Here is an 18053-nt window from a genome sequence, read left to right on the forward strand (position 1 = left end):
GGAATGTTAGCTACCAAACCACCTCCTCTTAATAAACCCACACGGATGCCAGTGTTGGATATTTTAAAATATATACCTAGAAGGCAGCTCAGAAGTGCCCCCTGTGAGAAAGTGCCATCTTTCTTGCATGGTATGCCCCGACTTTTTGCTAAATTGCTGAATGAACTTCGATTGAGTGTACCCTGGGTTCCTGCCAATCAGGTGCCCAGGGCCTATGTTCCTTCCTTAAACCACACAAACTCCCAATTGGCAAACCCTAGCCACATGTCAGCCCCTAGTAAATGGTACCCTAGGTACCCAGGGCCTTGTGGCCAGGGAAGGCCTCTAAGGGCTGCAGCACTCATTGTGCCACCCTCAGAGGCCCTGTACCCTTACACACACACTGCCCTTGCAGGCTGAGTGTCTGGGTGCAGGACAAAACAAAGAGTCGACATGGCACACATCACTGTGTACCATGCCCATCACCTACACTGCCAAGGCATATGTCAGCCACCCCTCTAGCTGGGTGCATTATGCCTATGGTGTGGGCACAGGAGCAGGAGCCCTGTGCCCCTACAGTACCCAGGTCCATTCCTGGGCACTGTAAGTGCAGTGCTGTCATTTAAGAGTACATGGTGCTGAGAGCTTGTCAAACACGAGCTCCACAGCACCATATTGGCACCACTGAAGCCTGGGAAGTTTGGTATCAAACTTCTCAGCACATTGAACCCACACTGATGCCAGTGTAGGATTTAATGTCCTAAGCACCCCAGAGGGCATCTTAGAGATGCCCCCTTACAGCTAACTTACAATCCACGTCTGCTCTGAGGCTGCCCAGGCTGCCACACAGCAGACACGTTGCTGGACCCCTGGGTGGGAGAGCCCCTGCTCTCCCGGGCCTGCAACAATGCACATCCTGGGTGAGGTGAGAAATCTCCTCCCCCAGGATGAGCAAAGGGAAGCTTCAAAGGCAGGCCACCATTTGGAGTTTCCCCAGGCCACTGCAACCCCCCACTCTGGCGGGAAGCTTGGCCGGAAACCCCATACAAAGACAGGGGATGTGCCAGCCTGCCCACCCCACCCCTCAGGTGGGGGAGGCGAGGTGAAGCACATCTCCGGGCTCTCGCCATCTTGAAGATGGGAGGCCCTACCCTATCAGGATTAGGCTACTGCCCCCCTCCCACAGGAGAGAGGCAGGATAGGGGGTGTACCCACCCCAGGACAAGGACCCATTGGTCCCTGGCCTTCACCTACCTGTAACGCCCCTAAATCTAGTATTTAGGGGCACCCTGAACCTTCCTTCCGGAGATTCCAGATAGAAAATTACAAGAAGAGCAAGAAGAACAAAGACCTGCCCTGCAGCTGCTAAAAAGAGAAGAAGACACCAACTGCTTAGGCCCCAGCCCTACCGGCCTGTCGACTCTCGAACCTGCACCAGCGCGGCATCTCTCGTGGCCAGCAACCTCACCAACCCCGGAGGACCTGGCTACCTTTTGGCTCTAAGCCCCTGGGACTCCCATGAGTAGAGGCTCTATTCAAGAAACCTATTTTTAACCCCTGGCAGCAGCCCGGGACCGCGGACCCAACACACTCTGCACCAGCCAAGCCTGGACAGTGCCGGAGTGGACAAAGACCCTGAGGACGACCCCACGGCGACTGTGACCCCGAGTCCGGCACCCAAGGACCCCCCTCGACATCCCGGGGTACCCACCTAACCTACAACTACCCAACTTACCTCTCGAAGTGGTGGTGGCACCTGAAACATCCTCATCCCCGAGCCTGCAGCCTTTTTCCAAACCGGAACATTCCCATTGATTTCCATTGAGCGCCCGAAGGCTCAAAAGCACCCTGCACCCAGCCGCCCGAGTGGCCCTGGCAGTGCCCTCTCTACACTAACCTACTTCCCCACTTGCCCTGAGTGAGTGACCAGGAGCCCAGCTCCCACAGCCGCGTGGCTTGCCAGACAGCAGCCACCAACCAAGGCCCCCCCTATCCCTCATAGGATAACATTGGGCCTAACTCTCTCTGCACCCGGCCGTCCTGAAACCGCTGAGGGTGAACCAACTGTACCTACCTGACACTGGGGGACCCCTGAGTCCATGCCCGGAATTTCAACTCTGCCAGTCGAGTACTTACCCTTAAACCGCTAACTTCATTTTCCTCATAGGGTAACATTGACTGGCTTTTTCTTCAAAAATCTTCTAAGTGTGAACTTTTCAAAACTGCAAAAATTCACCAAAAATCAGCCAAGTGACAAAAACGAATTTACTCACCTGCTCCTAGGTGAGCTCCCAGTGCTGGATCTTGGTGCCCAGCCCTGACCCTGAAAAGTGTTCACAACTATACTTACCTCTAACTCATTTTTCTCCCATAGGAAACCATTGTCTGCTTTTCTGTGAAATTTCTTCTAAGTGTCTATTTTTGCAAATTTGAAATATTCTTTTAAAATCGTACCATTTCTGCAAACGAAATTACTTACCTGCTTTTGATAAGGACCCCAGTCCTGGGTCTAGGCACCCAGTCCTGGACTACTAAAGTAACGATAAAGTACTCTACCTGCAATGTGAATTTCTTGCCATAGAGATCCATTGAATGTTTTCTTTGAAATATTTTCTAAGTGCTAACTTTTGAAATAGCTAAATATTATTTAAAAATCATTACAGTTATTAAGTCGACTTTCATCACTTGATTCTGAATACTGACCCCAGGCTGGTTCTAGGAGCCAGACCTGGAATTCCAAAAGTAATCTGAAAAAGTAATTTATTACAAATAACCTGAATTTACCATTGAGCTCAATGCATTGTTATGTTTAGGAAATAGGATTGTTTATTGCAACCAACTGTGACTGTTTACACAAATTTATTGTTTAAGACAAAAGTATTTATATTCAACCTCTCATTCTGAGAAAGTATATTTTTACTCCCTTTGTGGTTCTAAAAATAAATCAAGCATATATTTTATATATACAAACCATTGGCCTAGAGTTCAGTTATTGAGTGTGTGAAACCATTTGCTGACTGAGTGTGTACAATAAATGCTTTACACTGTCCTCTGGTACTGCCTTACTGCTCGACCAAGCTACCACTTTTGAGAGTAAGGTCATACCTAACTTTGACCTCTATCAGCCTCTGGGGGACTGTGGACTCTGTACACCCTGTGCCTATTAGGGAACAGTATATACAGAGCCACTTTCTCACACCCCCTGATAACCTACCAACCATGGTGTGGTCTCGGACTGGCTTTAGGCAGCCTGCCACCACCAGACATGTTTCTGGAGCCCTGGGTCGAGAGCCCCTGCTCTGAGGCCAGAAACAAAGCCCATCCTGGTCAGAGGTGTCACCCCTCCTTTCCCATCAGACTAAGAGAGAGGCAGAGAAGGGCGAACTACACCATGCAGAGGCAGGGGCCTTCTCCATTGCTCCAAGACTTGGACCTCTCCAGTGGAGAAGAGGACAACATCGCTAAAGGACCGGAGGACTGCACTGTCGTCGAAGTCCAAAAGAAAACGTCGAAGGAGGTAAGAGAGTAACCGACACTCGAAAGAGTGAAACAAAAACATCGAAGGGAGCATTGCCGTCGGAGCACTCAGAGAAAGCAACAGCACCCAGGGACAAACACCCCAGCGGATCCTTTGAAAAGGACTACCGGACGGCGAAGACCCATGAAAAATCTAGATCATCGAAGGAAACCCCCGAAAAGGACTCAGACGCCGAGGAAAGGGTCAACAACTTAGACGATGACGTCGACCTCGAAGCGCTCAAACTCTCGACGCCGAACAAGCTGGCGAGATGGAGAGGAAGAAGAGGCTCGAGGCCGAAATGGCGAGCATCCTACAGCAGAAAAAGGACTTCGACGAAAAGATGAGGCAGTACACCATTCCGCCGAAACCCACGGCCAAAGTCGAAAGGGCCGACGAAGACCCTGAACCGCCGAAAACGCCTGAACCGGTCGAAGAACAGGAGGAAGAGGCCATGAAAACAGGCACTAAACCCACGTAGAGTAATGCAATATAAAATGTAATACTCAGACCTTCTAGACATTATCACAAGCAGACCATGCACTCCCAAAATCAAATAATCCAAATACTCACAGAAGACTCCAACTGTTAGAGACCTGTCTTCCACAACTCTGGCGGTCAGGACTGAATAATGCTCCAAGATGAAATCAGAATGCAATAGCTGTTGCTGCTGCTTATCGTGTAACTTACCATTTGCACTGCCATAGAATCCCTATCAATTAAATTCACATAACTAATACATTTGGCAAAGGCACAGTAACTCAAAGTTTCATAAACTAAAAACTCACGGGTTGTCATTAAAAAGAATGGCTGTCTCCAACTAGCAATTTATTAATGATTGCTTCACATGGCAATATCATTAGGATAAGGGGCCTTCTTGCTCATTGTTCCTTCATCTATAGGTACATAATTTAGGCGATGGGAAACCCTGGCGCTAAAACATTAATCCCACATTGTGTTCCATCTTCACAATAAACAAATTTGAATTCCTCACCTTCAGTCTTTGTTGTCAAAATGTCAGTGGAATATTTCACGTTATTAGGAACCCCAACTGGTGAAACAGCAAACAAATCCTAAGGATAGCAAACAATCACAGGTGAAGCAATAAGTCTTAAAAGTACAAACCTATAGAGGTCAGTTTGAAACACAGGATACATCATACAGATAGTATAGATAAGGGGTAACCATGTAATATGGTCCTGTAATCCCATTATGGGGTTCAGCTAAAATAGCCACAAAGCAAAGTGAAACTTTGCCAGAGCCCCAACATAGCAGTATCAGTCCATATTGGGCATTAAGTAAATTTGGTATATATTTCTTGGGTGTTGTTAATCAAGGAAAATAATCTATTTTGTTCCTACAGTGAACGGTTTAAGTGAAATATTGGTCTATGTAGTCTGTAGTGAAAAAAGAGCAATGTATCATGTAGTTAATGCTTAATTATAGTACAATACATTTAGTTAGAAAAAAAAAGGATCCTGGTATGCAAAATTCAAATTTTAACGCTATTTTTTGTAAGGCACAGCTCACAGTTCGAATTCTCATGCTTTGTTCATCTTTCACAAAGAGGATGCTGATTCCAGAAAGTGCAATTTTAAAGGTTATACGAACAGTTTTGGGCTCCAATCATGTAAAAGTGATGTTAACAGCCTGATCGGATGGAGGGTAGAAAAAGGCTGTGCCTACCACTAAATAGCCAGGCAATTCTGAGTGGACTATTTCCGCTTTAGAAGAACCAAAACTAATTTGTATATGGGCAGTTACTTTATGAGACGGCATAGTGGTGACCTGTCCTCAGGACACCCCCACGCCGCACGGCCACCAGCTGTAGCGTGTGCGTTCCCCCGCTGCTGTCCTCAGCCTCGCTGAGCCCGCCCCGTCGACCCCGCCCCCCGCCGTAATATCTTGCGTGTGATTTACTCTTGTGCTGCTTATTTCCGTTTTTGCCATTCTATACTGTCCCCCATATTGACTGCCTGTTTCCCATAGTGTGTGCCTTATCGTTGTTCTGTGCCGTTCTCTGTGCCCCTGTGCCCCCCGCCACGCTCCCTGTTTCCCGCCGCCTGCGTGCGGCCACGCCCCCTTTACCTTCTGTGCCCTCCCCGCCTCCCAGCTGCTCCTCCCTCCCTCCCACTTGGCCATAAATGGTGACCGTGCAGCGCAGGTGAGTGTGACCTGTCCTCAGGACACCCCCGCGCCGCACGGCCACCAGCTGTAGCGTGTGCGTTCCCCCGCTGCTGTCCTCAGCCTCGCTGAGCCCGCCCCGTCGACCCCGCCCCCCGCCGTAATATCTTGCGTGTGATTTACTCTTGTGCTGCTTTTTTCAGTTTTTGCCATTCTGTACTGTCCCCCATATTGACTGCCTGTTTCCCATAGTGTGTGCCTTATCGTTGTTCTGTGCCGTTCTCTGTGCCCCCCGCCCCGATCCCCGCTTCCCGCCGCCTGCGTGCGGCCACGCCCCCTTTACCTTCTGTGCCCTCCCCGCTCCCGCCTCCCAGCTGCTCCTCCCTCCCACTTCGCCATAAATGGCGACCGTGCATACGCGCAGCGTTGACGCGCAGCGGGCGCGCCGATTGTGCGCCGAAGGCGCGCCAAAGGTAAGCCCGTCTGCGCCCGGACCGCGCCCAGTGCCAGGACCCCTTGCCCCCGCAGATACCAGCCCCCCCGCCGGACCTACACCACCACCAAACTCAACGCACTCAACACCGGACGGATCCCGGGATGCTACCGAGCCACCCCGAGACGAACCCACGGACCCTTCAGCTGCCACTCCTGCAAGTTCACCTGCATCCGGACCTGCACCGCACCCGCCAAGCCGAGCACCAGCAGCAACCACCTGAAGTGCATCCAGCTCAACACCCGCTCCGTCCACAGACACGGCGTTGAACTCTGGAACCTCCTCGACACCACATCCCCAGACGTCGCATTCCTCACGGAAACCTGGATGAACGCCTCCTCTGCACCCGACATCGCCATCCCGGACGGATACAAGATCACCCGGAGGGACCGCGGCAACCAGACGGGAGGAGGCATCGCCATCATCCACAGGAACACCATCCACATCACGACCAACTCCGACGACACCCTCACCACCGCCGAACACCTGCACTTCCAGATCCACACCGACCCCAATACCACCCTCAGAGGCACCCTCATCTACAGACCCCCGGGACCACGCATACAATTCAGCGAAGACATCGCCGACTTCATCAGCCCGCACGCCCTCCCCTCCGCCGACTACTTCCTCCTCGGGGACCTCAACTTCCACCTGGAGAACAACAACGACCGCAACACCGCCACCCTGCTGGATAACCTCGCCAACCTCTGTCTCAAGCAGCTGGTGACCACCCTCACCCACTACGCCGGACACACACTCGACCCCGTCTTCTCATCCAGCAAGGACATCGCCTACAGCCACGCCACCGGACTCCACTGGACGGACCACAGCTGCATCCACTTCAGCTTCAGTAGAACAACGGTCCACCACCACCAGCAACAAGTCGCACGCAGAAGCGTGAACAAGATCACAGCCGACCATCCCTGAGCCAGCACCCCCCAACCAGCTCAGCGGACCCCAGCCAGGCCGCCGACAACCTCACAAAATGGATCAACAGCTGCGCAGACGACCTCGCCCCACTGAGGACCCCGCCTAGCAGACCCGGCAGCAAGAAAGCACCCTGGTTCACCGACGAACTCAAGAGCTCCAAGAAGAACTGCCGAGCCTTCGAGAGAGCCTGGCGCAGAGACCCGACACCAGACAACATGACCACCCTCAAGCTCGCCACCCGAAAACACCATCAACTGATCCACATCACCAAGAAAAATGCATTCAAGGAACGACTGGACAACAGCGCACACAACAGCAAGGAACTCTTCAACATCGTTAAAGAGCTCTCCAACCCCAACGCCGGAAACAACGACATCACCCCATCTCAAGACCTCTGCAACTCCCTCGCCTCCTACTTCGACAACAAGATCACTGACATTCACAACAGCTTCAGCACTCAACCAACGCTCCCCACGACCGCACCGACGCCCCCCACCACCACACTCCGCACCTAGACCCCGATCAGCACCGAAGACACCATCCGCACGATGAACACCATCCACTCCGGATCTCCAACCGACCCCTGCCCTCACCACGTCTTCAACAAGGCCGACACTGTCATCCCACCCCACCTGCAGGACATCATCAACACCTCCTTCGACACCGCAACCTTCCCTGAGAGCTGGAAGCACGCCGAACTCAGCGCTCTGCTGAAGAAACCAACAGCGGACCCCACCGAACTCAAAAACTACCGCCCCATCTCGCTCCTCCCGTTTCCGGCCAAAGTCATCGAGAAGACCGTCAACAAGCAGCTGGCCGCCTTCCTCGATGTGAGAAGTTGGCCTGATGTATGATGTCACTAGTTATAGTGTACACCTTATATCAGTCCAAATACCCTTATGGTGATTGGTTGTAAAGTCAACCTTATAGACCAGCTATCCTAGTGGTAGCATGGACAAGAGCAGTCTTAGGCTAAACTCTGAATGGCATGTGAAGCCAGCTGTGATACCATATATAATCCCTTGAATACCAAATGAAAGGACACCACAACAGATATATATATAAAATAAAGTGTATTTATTCTAAGCAAACCCTCAGCACTCTTTAGGAGTTTAGAGGTAAGTACAACACAGTCTTATTAATGCATACAGTAAGTCACACAGGTAAGTAATACAGTTAGGCCCTAGGGGCCACGCAAACCATATACTAAAGAAGTGGTATAAGAACCACTGTCACGGAAATAGAATAGGCCTAGGCCTAGGGAATCGCTGGGGCTACACTACACTAGCGTTAGTTAGGAAGTGGGAGGCCCACGGGATTCGTGTGCAGAGTGGAAACACTCACGCGTAATGCGTAAAAGTCAATAGCAATGTTACAGTTTAGAAATAGATAGATTTAGGACACTTCCGGAGTAGCTAGGAAGTTGAGACTTGAAAACTAGACACTAGGATAGTCACTATCCTGATGAGCACCGGAGTACCCAAGTTACCTAGCCCACAGGCTGCGGGTGCATAGGGGTGAAGATGCGTCGTTTTCGTCGTCGACTCCTATGGATGCCTGAAGAAAGATGCTGACAGGCAGTCAGGAGAGAGTGTCCGGTGGATCCCAAGCCTGGGATCAAGAAGAGAAGAAACCTGCAAGCAGAGGGGACAGAGTCAAGGTCACTAGCCAGTGACCACGTGGAACCAGGAAGGAACCAGGCGATGTCGTGAAGAGTTGCAGGTGAAGGTGAAGCTTGTCGCTGCAGCCAGGAGGACCAGGAAGCGTCGAGGACGACCAGGACCAGGAGGCGAGCTGTCCCACGAAGGCTCTTGCTGTCGGCGGCGTCGAAGTTGGACTAGGACTCACCAAGCCTTGGCAAGCGGAACCCACGAAGAACAAAGGACTTGCTTCTGGTGCAGACCAGGAAGGTCTGGGGTGCTTCTTCTTTGCAGAGAAGCGGGAGCCAGTCTGGAGGAGCCAAACCAGCGCAGAAGATTTCAGGGAGCGTCGTCACAAAGGCCACTAGCCAGCGGGCAAGCAACCGGACAGACGCGGCAAGCAGGAAAATGCTGAAGGGCCCCACGCAGGACTCGTGGAGTGTGGGGGGCTGGTCTTCGGTGCAGATGGTGCTTGGGGTTGGGGCTTCTCAATCCCCGGTGCACAACTTCGAGGGTACCTCAGAAGCTGCGCTGTAAGTTACTAGCCACTTTTCCCAGGTAGCCGGTCCCACGTCGCTCGTCGCCTCCACGGATCTCAGCTCTGCTGCAGATGTGGATGAGGGTCGGAGAAGTCTGGAAATCAAGGCTCTGGTCGGGCTCTGCAATCGGTTCCTCGTCGAACGTTTCACAAAGCAAAGGGTAGTCACTTGATGGTGCCTGTTTGCACAGGGTAGCCACTCCTTGGCTACAAGGGAGATTCTTCAGTCTTCTTCTTTCGTCGAATGTCGAAGGTCCAGAGTTTCTGTTCAGTTTTGCAGGTTCAGGATAATCTAAAGTCTTGAGGCCCAACTCCCACTCTTATACTAATCTGGGGGGCTGGGATACCTGCTAGGTCACGCCTTATGGGTGGGACCTGGGAGGGGGTGGTTACACCCACTTCCCTTTGTCCAGTTTCGCGCCAGAGCTGGGGCTGGAGTGCCCCAGCGCCGGTTTGAACTGGACTATGCAAGGAACACCTTGTGTGCCCCAGGCATGTCTCATTCCTTTCAGCCCACCCTGCCCCAATACACTAAAGGCTGTCTGGGGAGGTGCTAGCACCTCCCCAAGCAGGAAACCTATTGTCCAGGCCTCCCTGGCTGGGATCACTCCCAGCTGCAGGAGGTCAGACTTGTGTCGTGGCAGCAGCATCCATTTTGTGATGCTGAGGCTTTGGTCAGAGGCTAACAGTTGAAGTATGATTTTAACATGTCTTTCCCTCTAGAAGGGGGGAATAATATTCTCATGTCCAGAAATGGCATGGGGGTATTATTCCCGAGTGTTAGACACCTTACACGACATGTTTTGATAAAGCCAAACCATAGTTACCATAACCGTCTAAGATTATAAGGTACTTTAAGAGTATATGGTAGGCTATATCATAGAACAGCTATAAGGACTTGGTTCCGAAAGCTGCAGACAGGCTCAGCTCATGCTAGAGCACCATCTCACATGTTACCAAGCACTCTGCCTCCAGGATTGTCAAGGCCTGCCATAGGAGTGACTGATAGGTACACATGTGTCTATATGTAAGTTAGGTATAGGAATACTACACCTAAGCAAGGGGTGATTACACGACCTTGCCCCAGCTGAGTGATCAGCCAGTTGTGTCAAAATGGAAGGCCAGGCCAGGGGTGGCACAATACATGCTGCAGCCCCTGGTAGGCCTAGGGTACACCTATGCCCTGGGTACCTAGGGTACACTGTACAGGGCCCAATAAGGTGATCCTATCCAAATGGGTTATGCACCTAAAGTACATAGTAGTAATTTAGAGAGAGAACAGCAGGGCTGTGGGTCTGATTAGCAGGCCCACAGCCACATCTAAGTCGAAAACCAGTAAAGCAAAAGCAAAAAGTGGGGGTGAACATAGAAAGCAGACCCTACTCTCCTACACAACCCCCCCCCAAACTTAGGGACATTAAACTAACCTTGACCAGTTGAGTCTTCATGTTCTAAGTGGAAATATCTGGAGAGTCCATCTGCATTGGCATGGTCAGTCCCAGGTCTATGTTCCACTGTGAAGTCCATCCCCTGTAGGGAAATGGACCACCTAAGAAGTTTGGGATTTTCACCCTTCATCTGATTTAGCCACAAGAGGGGCTTATGGTCTGTCTGAATCTTGAAGTGAGTGCCAAACAAGTATGGCCTCAGCTTCTTCAGGGCCCAAACCACAGCAAAGGCCTCCCTCTCAATAGCTGACCAACGTTTCTCTCTAGGGGTCAGCCTTCTACTTATAAAAGCAATTGGCTGGTCTTGACCATCTACATTCAGTTGTGAAAGAACAGCTCCCACACCTAACTCAGAAGCATCTGTCTGGACAATGAACTCTTTGGAGTAGTCTGGACTTTTCAGAATAGGTGCACTGCACATGGCCTGCTTCAGGTCATCAAATGCTTTTTGACAGCTTGCTGTCCACTGAACTTTCTTTGGCATCTTCTTGGAGGTCAAGTCATTAAGTGGTGTCACTATGGACCCATAGTTCTTAACAAACTTTCTGTAGTACCCAGACAGGCCCAAGAAAGCTCTGACCTGAGTCTGGGTAGTTGGAGGAGCCCAGTCCTTTATGGTCTGGATCTTGCTCTCCAGTGGTTGAACCTGACCCCCACCAACTAGGTGGCCCAGGTATACAACCTTGCTCTGCCCTATCTGGCACTTAGTGGCCTTGATAGTGAGGCCTGCCTTTTGCAGGGCCTCTAAAACATTCCTCAGGTGGACCAGGTGATCCTCCCAGGTGGAGCTAAAGACAGCAATATCATCAAGATAAGCTGCACAATAATCATCCAACCCAGTAAGGACTTGATTCACCAGCCTTTGGAAAGTGGCAGGTGCATTCTTCAAACCAAAGGGCATTACCACAAATTGATAATGTCCTCCTGGGGTCGAGAAAGCAGTTTTGGCCTTTGCACTCTCAGCTAGTCTGATTTGCCAGTAGCCTGCTGTTAGGTCAAATGTGCTCAAAAACTTAGCAGCTGCCAGTCTGTCAATGAGCTCATCTGCCCTAGGTATTGGGTGGGCATCTGTCCTAGTGACAGCATTGAGACCTCTGTAATCCACGCAAAACCTCATCTCTCTCTTACCATCTTGGGTGTGAGGTTTTGGCACAAGGACTACAGGACTAGCCCAAGGGCTCTCTGAAGGTTCAATGACTCCCAGCTCCAACATCTTTTGTACCTCAACTTTTATGCAGTCCCTGACATGGTCAGGTTGCCTGTAGATTTTACTCTTCACAGGCAGACTGTCACCAGTGTCCACCTCATGGGTGCACCAGTTTGTCTGACTTGGGGTCAGAGAGAACATATGTCTGTAGGCCTGCAGAACTTGTCTGCAGTCCTGTTGCTGATGGACAGTGAGGCTGTCAGAAAAGACCACACCATCAACTGAGCCATCATCAGGGTTCTGAGTCAACAGGTCTGGGAGAGGGTCACTCTCTTCCTCCTGCCCCTCATCTGTAGCCATGAGTAGCCCCATGTCTGCCCTGTCAACATATGCCTTCAATCTGTTGACATGAAGCACCCTGTGGGGGCTTCTGGGAGTCCCAAGGTCCACCAAGTAGGTGACTTCTCCCTTTTTCTCAACAATAGTGTGGGGTCCAGACCATTTGTCTTGGAGTGCTGCCGGGGCCACTGGCTCCAACACCCACACTTTCTGCCCTGGCTGGTAAACAGTCAGTACAGCCTTTTGGTCATGCCAAGCTTTTTGGAGTTCTTGGCTTGCCTCAAGGTTTTTAGAAGCCTTCTTCATATACTCTGCCATCCTGGAGCGGAGACCAAGTACATAATCCACTATGTCTAGTTTGGGTTGTCTGAGAGGTCTCTCCCATCCTTCCTTCACCAAACACAGGGGTCCTCTTACAGGATGTCCAAACAAAAGCTCAAAAGGGCTGTAGCCAACCCCCTTTTGTGGGACCTCTCTGTAAGCAAACAGAAGGCAGGGTAAAAGGATGTCCCATCTTCGCCTAAGCTTGTCTGGTAATCCTTTTATCATTCCCTTTAGGGTCTTGTTGAATCTCTCAACAAGCCCATTGCACTGTGGGTGATAGGGTGTGGTGAACTTATAGTTAACACCACACTCCTTCCACATTGCAGTCAAGTATCCTGACATAAAGTTGGCACCTCTGTCAGAAATGACCTCCTTTGGAAAGCCCACTCTGGAGAATACTCCAAGCAGGGCCCTTGCCACAACAGGAGCTGTTGTGGTCCTCAGGGGAATTGCTTCTGGGTACCTGGTGGCATGGTCCACTATCACCAGTATGAATCTGTGCCCAGATGCTGTTTGTGGGTCCATTGGTCCTACAATATCTATGCCCACTCTTTCAAAGGGGACCCCCACCACAGGTAGTGGTATGAGGGGGGCCTTTGTGGTGCCACCTGATTTGCCACTGGCTTGGCAGGTGACACAGGAGCGACAAAACTCCTTAGTATCTTCTGACATATGGGGCCAGTGAAAGTGAGGGACAAGCCTGTCCCAAGTCTTGTTCTGGCCTAAATGTCCTGCAAGGGGAATATCATGGGCCAAGGTTAGAAGGAAGCCTCTGAACTTCAGTGGTATGACCAACCTCCTGGATGCACCAGGCTTGGGGTCTCTAGCCTCTGAGTACAGTAGCCCTTCATCCCAATACACTCTATGGGTACCTTGAGCATTCCCTGCAGCCTCAGCAGCAGCCAGCTGTCTGAGGGGTTCAAGAGAGGGGCAGTCTAATTGAGCCTGCCTCAGATCTGCCCTGGAAGGTCCCCCTGTCCCAAGAAACTCAACCTGATCAGGTTCAAGTTCTTCTAGGACAGTTCCTTCAGGGCTCTCAGAATCATCCTCCTGGGAGGGCTGATCCACCACCTGAGGCAGGGGGGAAGGCACAGCCTTAACCCTACTGCTCTTTCTCTTGGATTGTGACTGGTCCATAATTTCAGGATCCAGCACTTGCTCAGTGTTGCACTTTTTGGCCTGTGACCTGGTCACAGCAAGGACATGTGCATCTATCCCCAGCATTTCTGCATGGGTCCTATACTCCACTTCAGACCAAACTGAAGTTTCAAGATCATTGCCCAGTAAACACTCTACAGGAAGGTCTGAACTAACAACAACTTTCTTGAGGCCAGTTACCCCTCCCCAGGAGAAGTTAACAATAGCCACACTATGGGAGGTAGTGGCATTGCTAGCGTTGGTCACTAGGTAATTCTCACCTAGTATGATCTGTCCAGGGTCCACAAAAGCAGGTGTCACCATTGTGACACTAGCCCCAGTGTCCCTGTAGGCCTGAGCCATTCTTTGGTTGATAAAAGGTGTCTGTCTGTACTTGCCCAGGTTACTGGGGCCTATAGTAGAGGACAAAGCTAAGTCCCCATCACAGATCAGGACAGCCTGAGTAGGTACTCTGACTAGGCCAGAATCCTCCTCAGTTCCCAGGGTTAACCCTACTACACCCTTTTGCTGGGAACCACCACTTACAGCTGAACTAGGGGGTACAGTTGCCTTAGGGGCAATGGTGGCTGGGGGCTTATCCTTTTTGGTGCACTCACTAAACCAATGTGAGGTAGACTTACAATAGTTGCACCATGGTTTCTTTTGGCCTTCTTTCTTCTTATCCTTTTTGGAACCACCCTCCCCCTGAGCCTTTTGGGGGCCTGGTGAAGACTTCTGGTCTTTTTGTTTCTGATCATTACCCTTCTGGTCTGCCTTTTTCTGATCACCGCCCTGGTTCTGGTTTTTCTGCTTAACTCTAGTCCTGACCCATCTATCTGCCTTCTTTCCCAATTCTTGGGGAGAAGTCAGATCAGAATCAATCAGGTGTTGATGCAATAGCTGGTTTTGACAGTTGTTAAGTATTTGTTCTCTCATGATCAAATTATACAATCCTGTATAGTCCTTAACCTTACTTCCTAATAGCCAGCCTTCCAGAGCCTTAGTTGCACAATCTACAAAGTCAGTCCAGTCCTGAGTCTGTGTCTTCTGGGTATCCCTGAACAACAACCTGTATTGTTCAGTGGTTAGGCCAAACCCATCAATCAGAGCACTCTTCAGGACAGTGTAATTATCTGCATCCTCATCACTAACTGTGAGGAGCTTGTCTCTTCCTTTCTCAGAGAAGGAGAGCCACAAGATAGCTGCCCACTGACTTTGGGGTACCTGCTGTACTTTGCAAGCTCTCTCCAAAGCAGTTATCCATTTGTGGATGTCATCCCCACACTTGTAGGGAGGGACAATCTTGCTCAGGTTTCTATTATCATAGTGCCTGTCTCTATCTCTAGGAATGTTGCTGCCACCAGTGGGTTCTAACCCACTTAACTTTTGTTCTCTAGCCAGAGCAAGCTTCTCTTTTGGCAAGGGCAAGTTCTTCCCTCTGAATCCTCAGATTAGCCTCCCTCATTCTGGCTGCATGCTCCTTTCTCTCAGGTGAAGTCATTCCCCTGTGAGAGGAAGCATTAGAGATGTTAGAGACATGGGAGTGGATGGATTCCCCTGAAGGGGATCTGTCCTTCCTGTTTCTCTGTGAATGTCTACTTGTGGGTCTGTATGGGGGGACCCCATGCAAACTCCCATGTAAACTTAAGTTAGCCTGGCTAAGTCTCCTTACTTGGCTCTGGCTATCTACCTCCCCATCTGAAGCCCCATCTGACTCCTCTGTGGTGGGTAGACCCTCCTCTGTGCCTAGGGCACCTTCCTGAGATGCCCTCTGAGCATCATACTCCTCTAGGAGTTGTCTTAACTGGAGGAGGGTAGGGTTTGCACCCTGTTTTATTCCTCTGGAGGTACACAATTGTCTCATCTCCTGGAATGTTAAGGTATCATACCTAGAGGGGGTCTTCTGCAGACCTGCCCCTCCTGAGAGAGCATCTACTTGATCTCCTCCCAGAGGCATGATCTAGTGAGGGTGTGGTGTGTGCACCTACCTACACTAGTTGTATCTACTAAACCTTTCTAGTAGTTGTAGTCAGGGTGTGTTATTCCCTTCAACCTACAACTACAAAGTCCAGTAGGACTTAAGTATAATAATCTATGTTATATGTACCTAGACAATATCTGTGTGATCTTTCAATTTAGTATCTCAAGATTACAATGGTATTACAACAGCAAGCTCAGATCCCAACCGCTGCTCACCAATGTGAGAAGTTGGCCTGATGTATGATGTCACTAGTTATAGTGTACACCTTATATCAGTCCAAATACCCTTATGGTGATTGGTTGTAAAGTCAACCTTATAGACCAGCTATCCTAGTGGTAGCATGGACAAGAGCAGTCTTAGGCTAAACTCTGAATGGCATGTGAAGCCAGCTGTGATACCATATATAATCCCTTGAATACCAAATGAAAGGACACCACAACAGATATATATATAAAATAAAGTGTATTTATTCTAAGCAAACCCTCAGCACTCTTTATGAGTTTAGAGGTAAGTACAACACAGTCTTATTAATGCATACAGTAAGTCACACAGGTAAGTAATACAGTTAGGCCCTAGGGGCCACGCAAACCATATACTAAAGAAGTGGTATAAGAACCACTGTCACGGAAATAGAATAGGCCTAGGCCTAGGGAATCGCTGGGGCTACACTACACTAGCGTTAGTTAGGAAGTGGGAGGCCCACGGGATTCGTGTGCAGAGTGGAAACACTCACGCGTAATGCGTAAAAGTCAATAGCAATGTTACAGTTTAGAAATAGATAGATTTAGGACACTTCCGGAGTAGCTAGAAAGTTGAGACTTGAAAACTAGACACTAGGATAGTCACTATCCTGATGAGCACCGGAGTACCCAAGTTACCTAGCCCACAGGCTGCGGGTGCATAGGGGTGAAGATGCGTCGTTTTCGTCGTCGACTCCTATGGATGCCTGAAGAAAGATGCTGACAGGCAGTCAGGAGAGAGTGTCCGGTGGATCCCAAGCCTGGGATCAAGAAGAGAAGAAACCTGCAAGCAGAGGGGACAGAGTCAAGGTCACTAGCCAGTGACCACGTGGAACCAGGAAGGAACCAGGCGATGTCGTGAAGAGTTGCAGGTGAAGGTGAAGCTTGTCGCTGCAGCCAGGAGGACCAGGAAGCGTCGAGGACGACCAGGACCAGGAGGCGAGCTGTCCCACGAAGGCTCTTGCTGTCGGCGGCGTCGAAGTTGGACTAGGACTCACCAAGCCTTGGCAAGCGGAACCCACGAAGAACAAAGGACTTGCTTCTGGTGCAGACCAGGAAGGTCTGGGGTGCTTCTTCTTTGCAGAGAAGCGGGAGCCAGTCTGGAGGAGCCAAACCAGCGCAGAAGATTTCAGGGAGCGTCGTCACAAAGGCCACTAGCCAGCGGGCAAGCAACCGGACAGACGCGGCAAGCAGGAAAATGCTGAAGGGCCCCACGCAGGACTCGTGGAGTGTGGGGGGCTGGTCTTCGGTGCAGATGGTGCTTGGGGTTGGGGCTTCTCAATCCCCGGTGCACAACTTCGAGGGTACCTCAGAAGCTGCGCTGTAAGTTACTAGCCACTTTTCCCAAGTAGCCGGTCCCACGTCGCTCGTCGCCTCCACGGATCTCAGCTCTGCTGCAGATGTGGATGAGGGTCGGAGAAGTCTGGAAATCAAGGCTCTGGTCGGGCTCTGCAATCGGTTCCTCGTCGAACGTTTCACAAAGCAAAGGGTAGTCACTTGATGGTGCCTGTTTGCACAGGGTAGCCACTCCTTGGCTACAAGGGAGATTCTTCAGTCTTCTTCTTTCGTCGAATGTCGAAGGTCCAGAGTTTCTGTTCAGTTTTGCAGGTTCAGGATAATCTAAAGTCTTGAGGCCCAACTCCCACTCTTATACTAATCTGGGGGGCTGGGATACCTGCTAGGTCACGCCTTATGGGTGGGACCTGGGAGGGAGTGGTTACACCCACTTCCCTTTGTCCAGTTTCGCGCCAGAGCTGGGGCTGGAGTGCCCCAGCGCCGGTTTGAACTGGACTATGCAAGGAACACCTTGTGTGCCCCAGGCATGTCTCATTCCTTTCAGCCCACCCTGCCCCAATACACTAAAGGCTGTCTGGGGAGGTGCTAGCACCTCCCCAAGCAGGAAACCTATTGTCCAGGCCTCCCTGGCTGGGATCACTCCCAGCTGCAGGAGGTCAGACTTGTGTCGTGGCAGCAGCATCCATTTTGTGATGCTGAGGCTTTGGTCAGAGGCTAACAGTTGAAGTATGATTTTAACATGTCTTTCCCTCTAGAAGGGGGGAATAATATTCTCATGTCCAGAAATGGCATGGGGGTATTATTCCCGAGTGTTAGACACCTTACACGACATGTTTTGATAAAGCCAAACCATAGTTACCATAACCGTCTAAGATTATAAGGTACTTTAAGAGTATATGGTAGGCTATATCATAGAACAGC

General features: G+C 50.6%; 1 protein-coding gene across 5 annotated transcripts in view; it reads right to left on the reverse strand.

The window, feature by feature from the left end:
* CDCA2 (cell division cycle associated 2) overlaps positions 1-18053 on the reverse strand; it is a 458496-nt gene that overhangs the window by 203236 nt on the left and 237207 nt on the right. For all 5 annotated transcript variants that reach the window (XM_085632793.1, XM_085632792.1, XM_085632791.1 and 2 more), the window contains exon 6: positions 4491-4569. In XM_085632793.1, coding sequence (XP_085488919.1) covers positions 4491-4569 — 79 coding nt within the window. The remainder of the gene's footprint in view (positions 1-4490; positions 4570-18053) is intronic.

The sequence above is a fragment of the Triturus cristatus genome, chromosome 11 (assembly GCF_964204655.1).
Source record: "Triturus cristatus chromosome 11, aTriCri1.1, whole genome shotgun sequence".
NCBI lineage: Eukaryota > Metazoa > Chordata > Amphibia > Caudata > Salamandridae > Triturus > Triturus cristatus.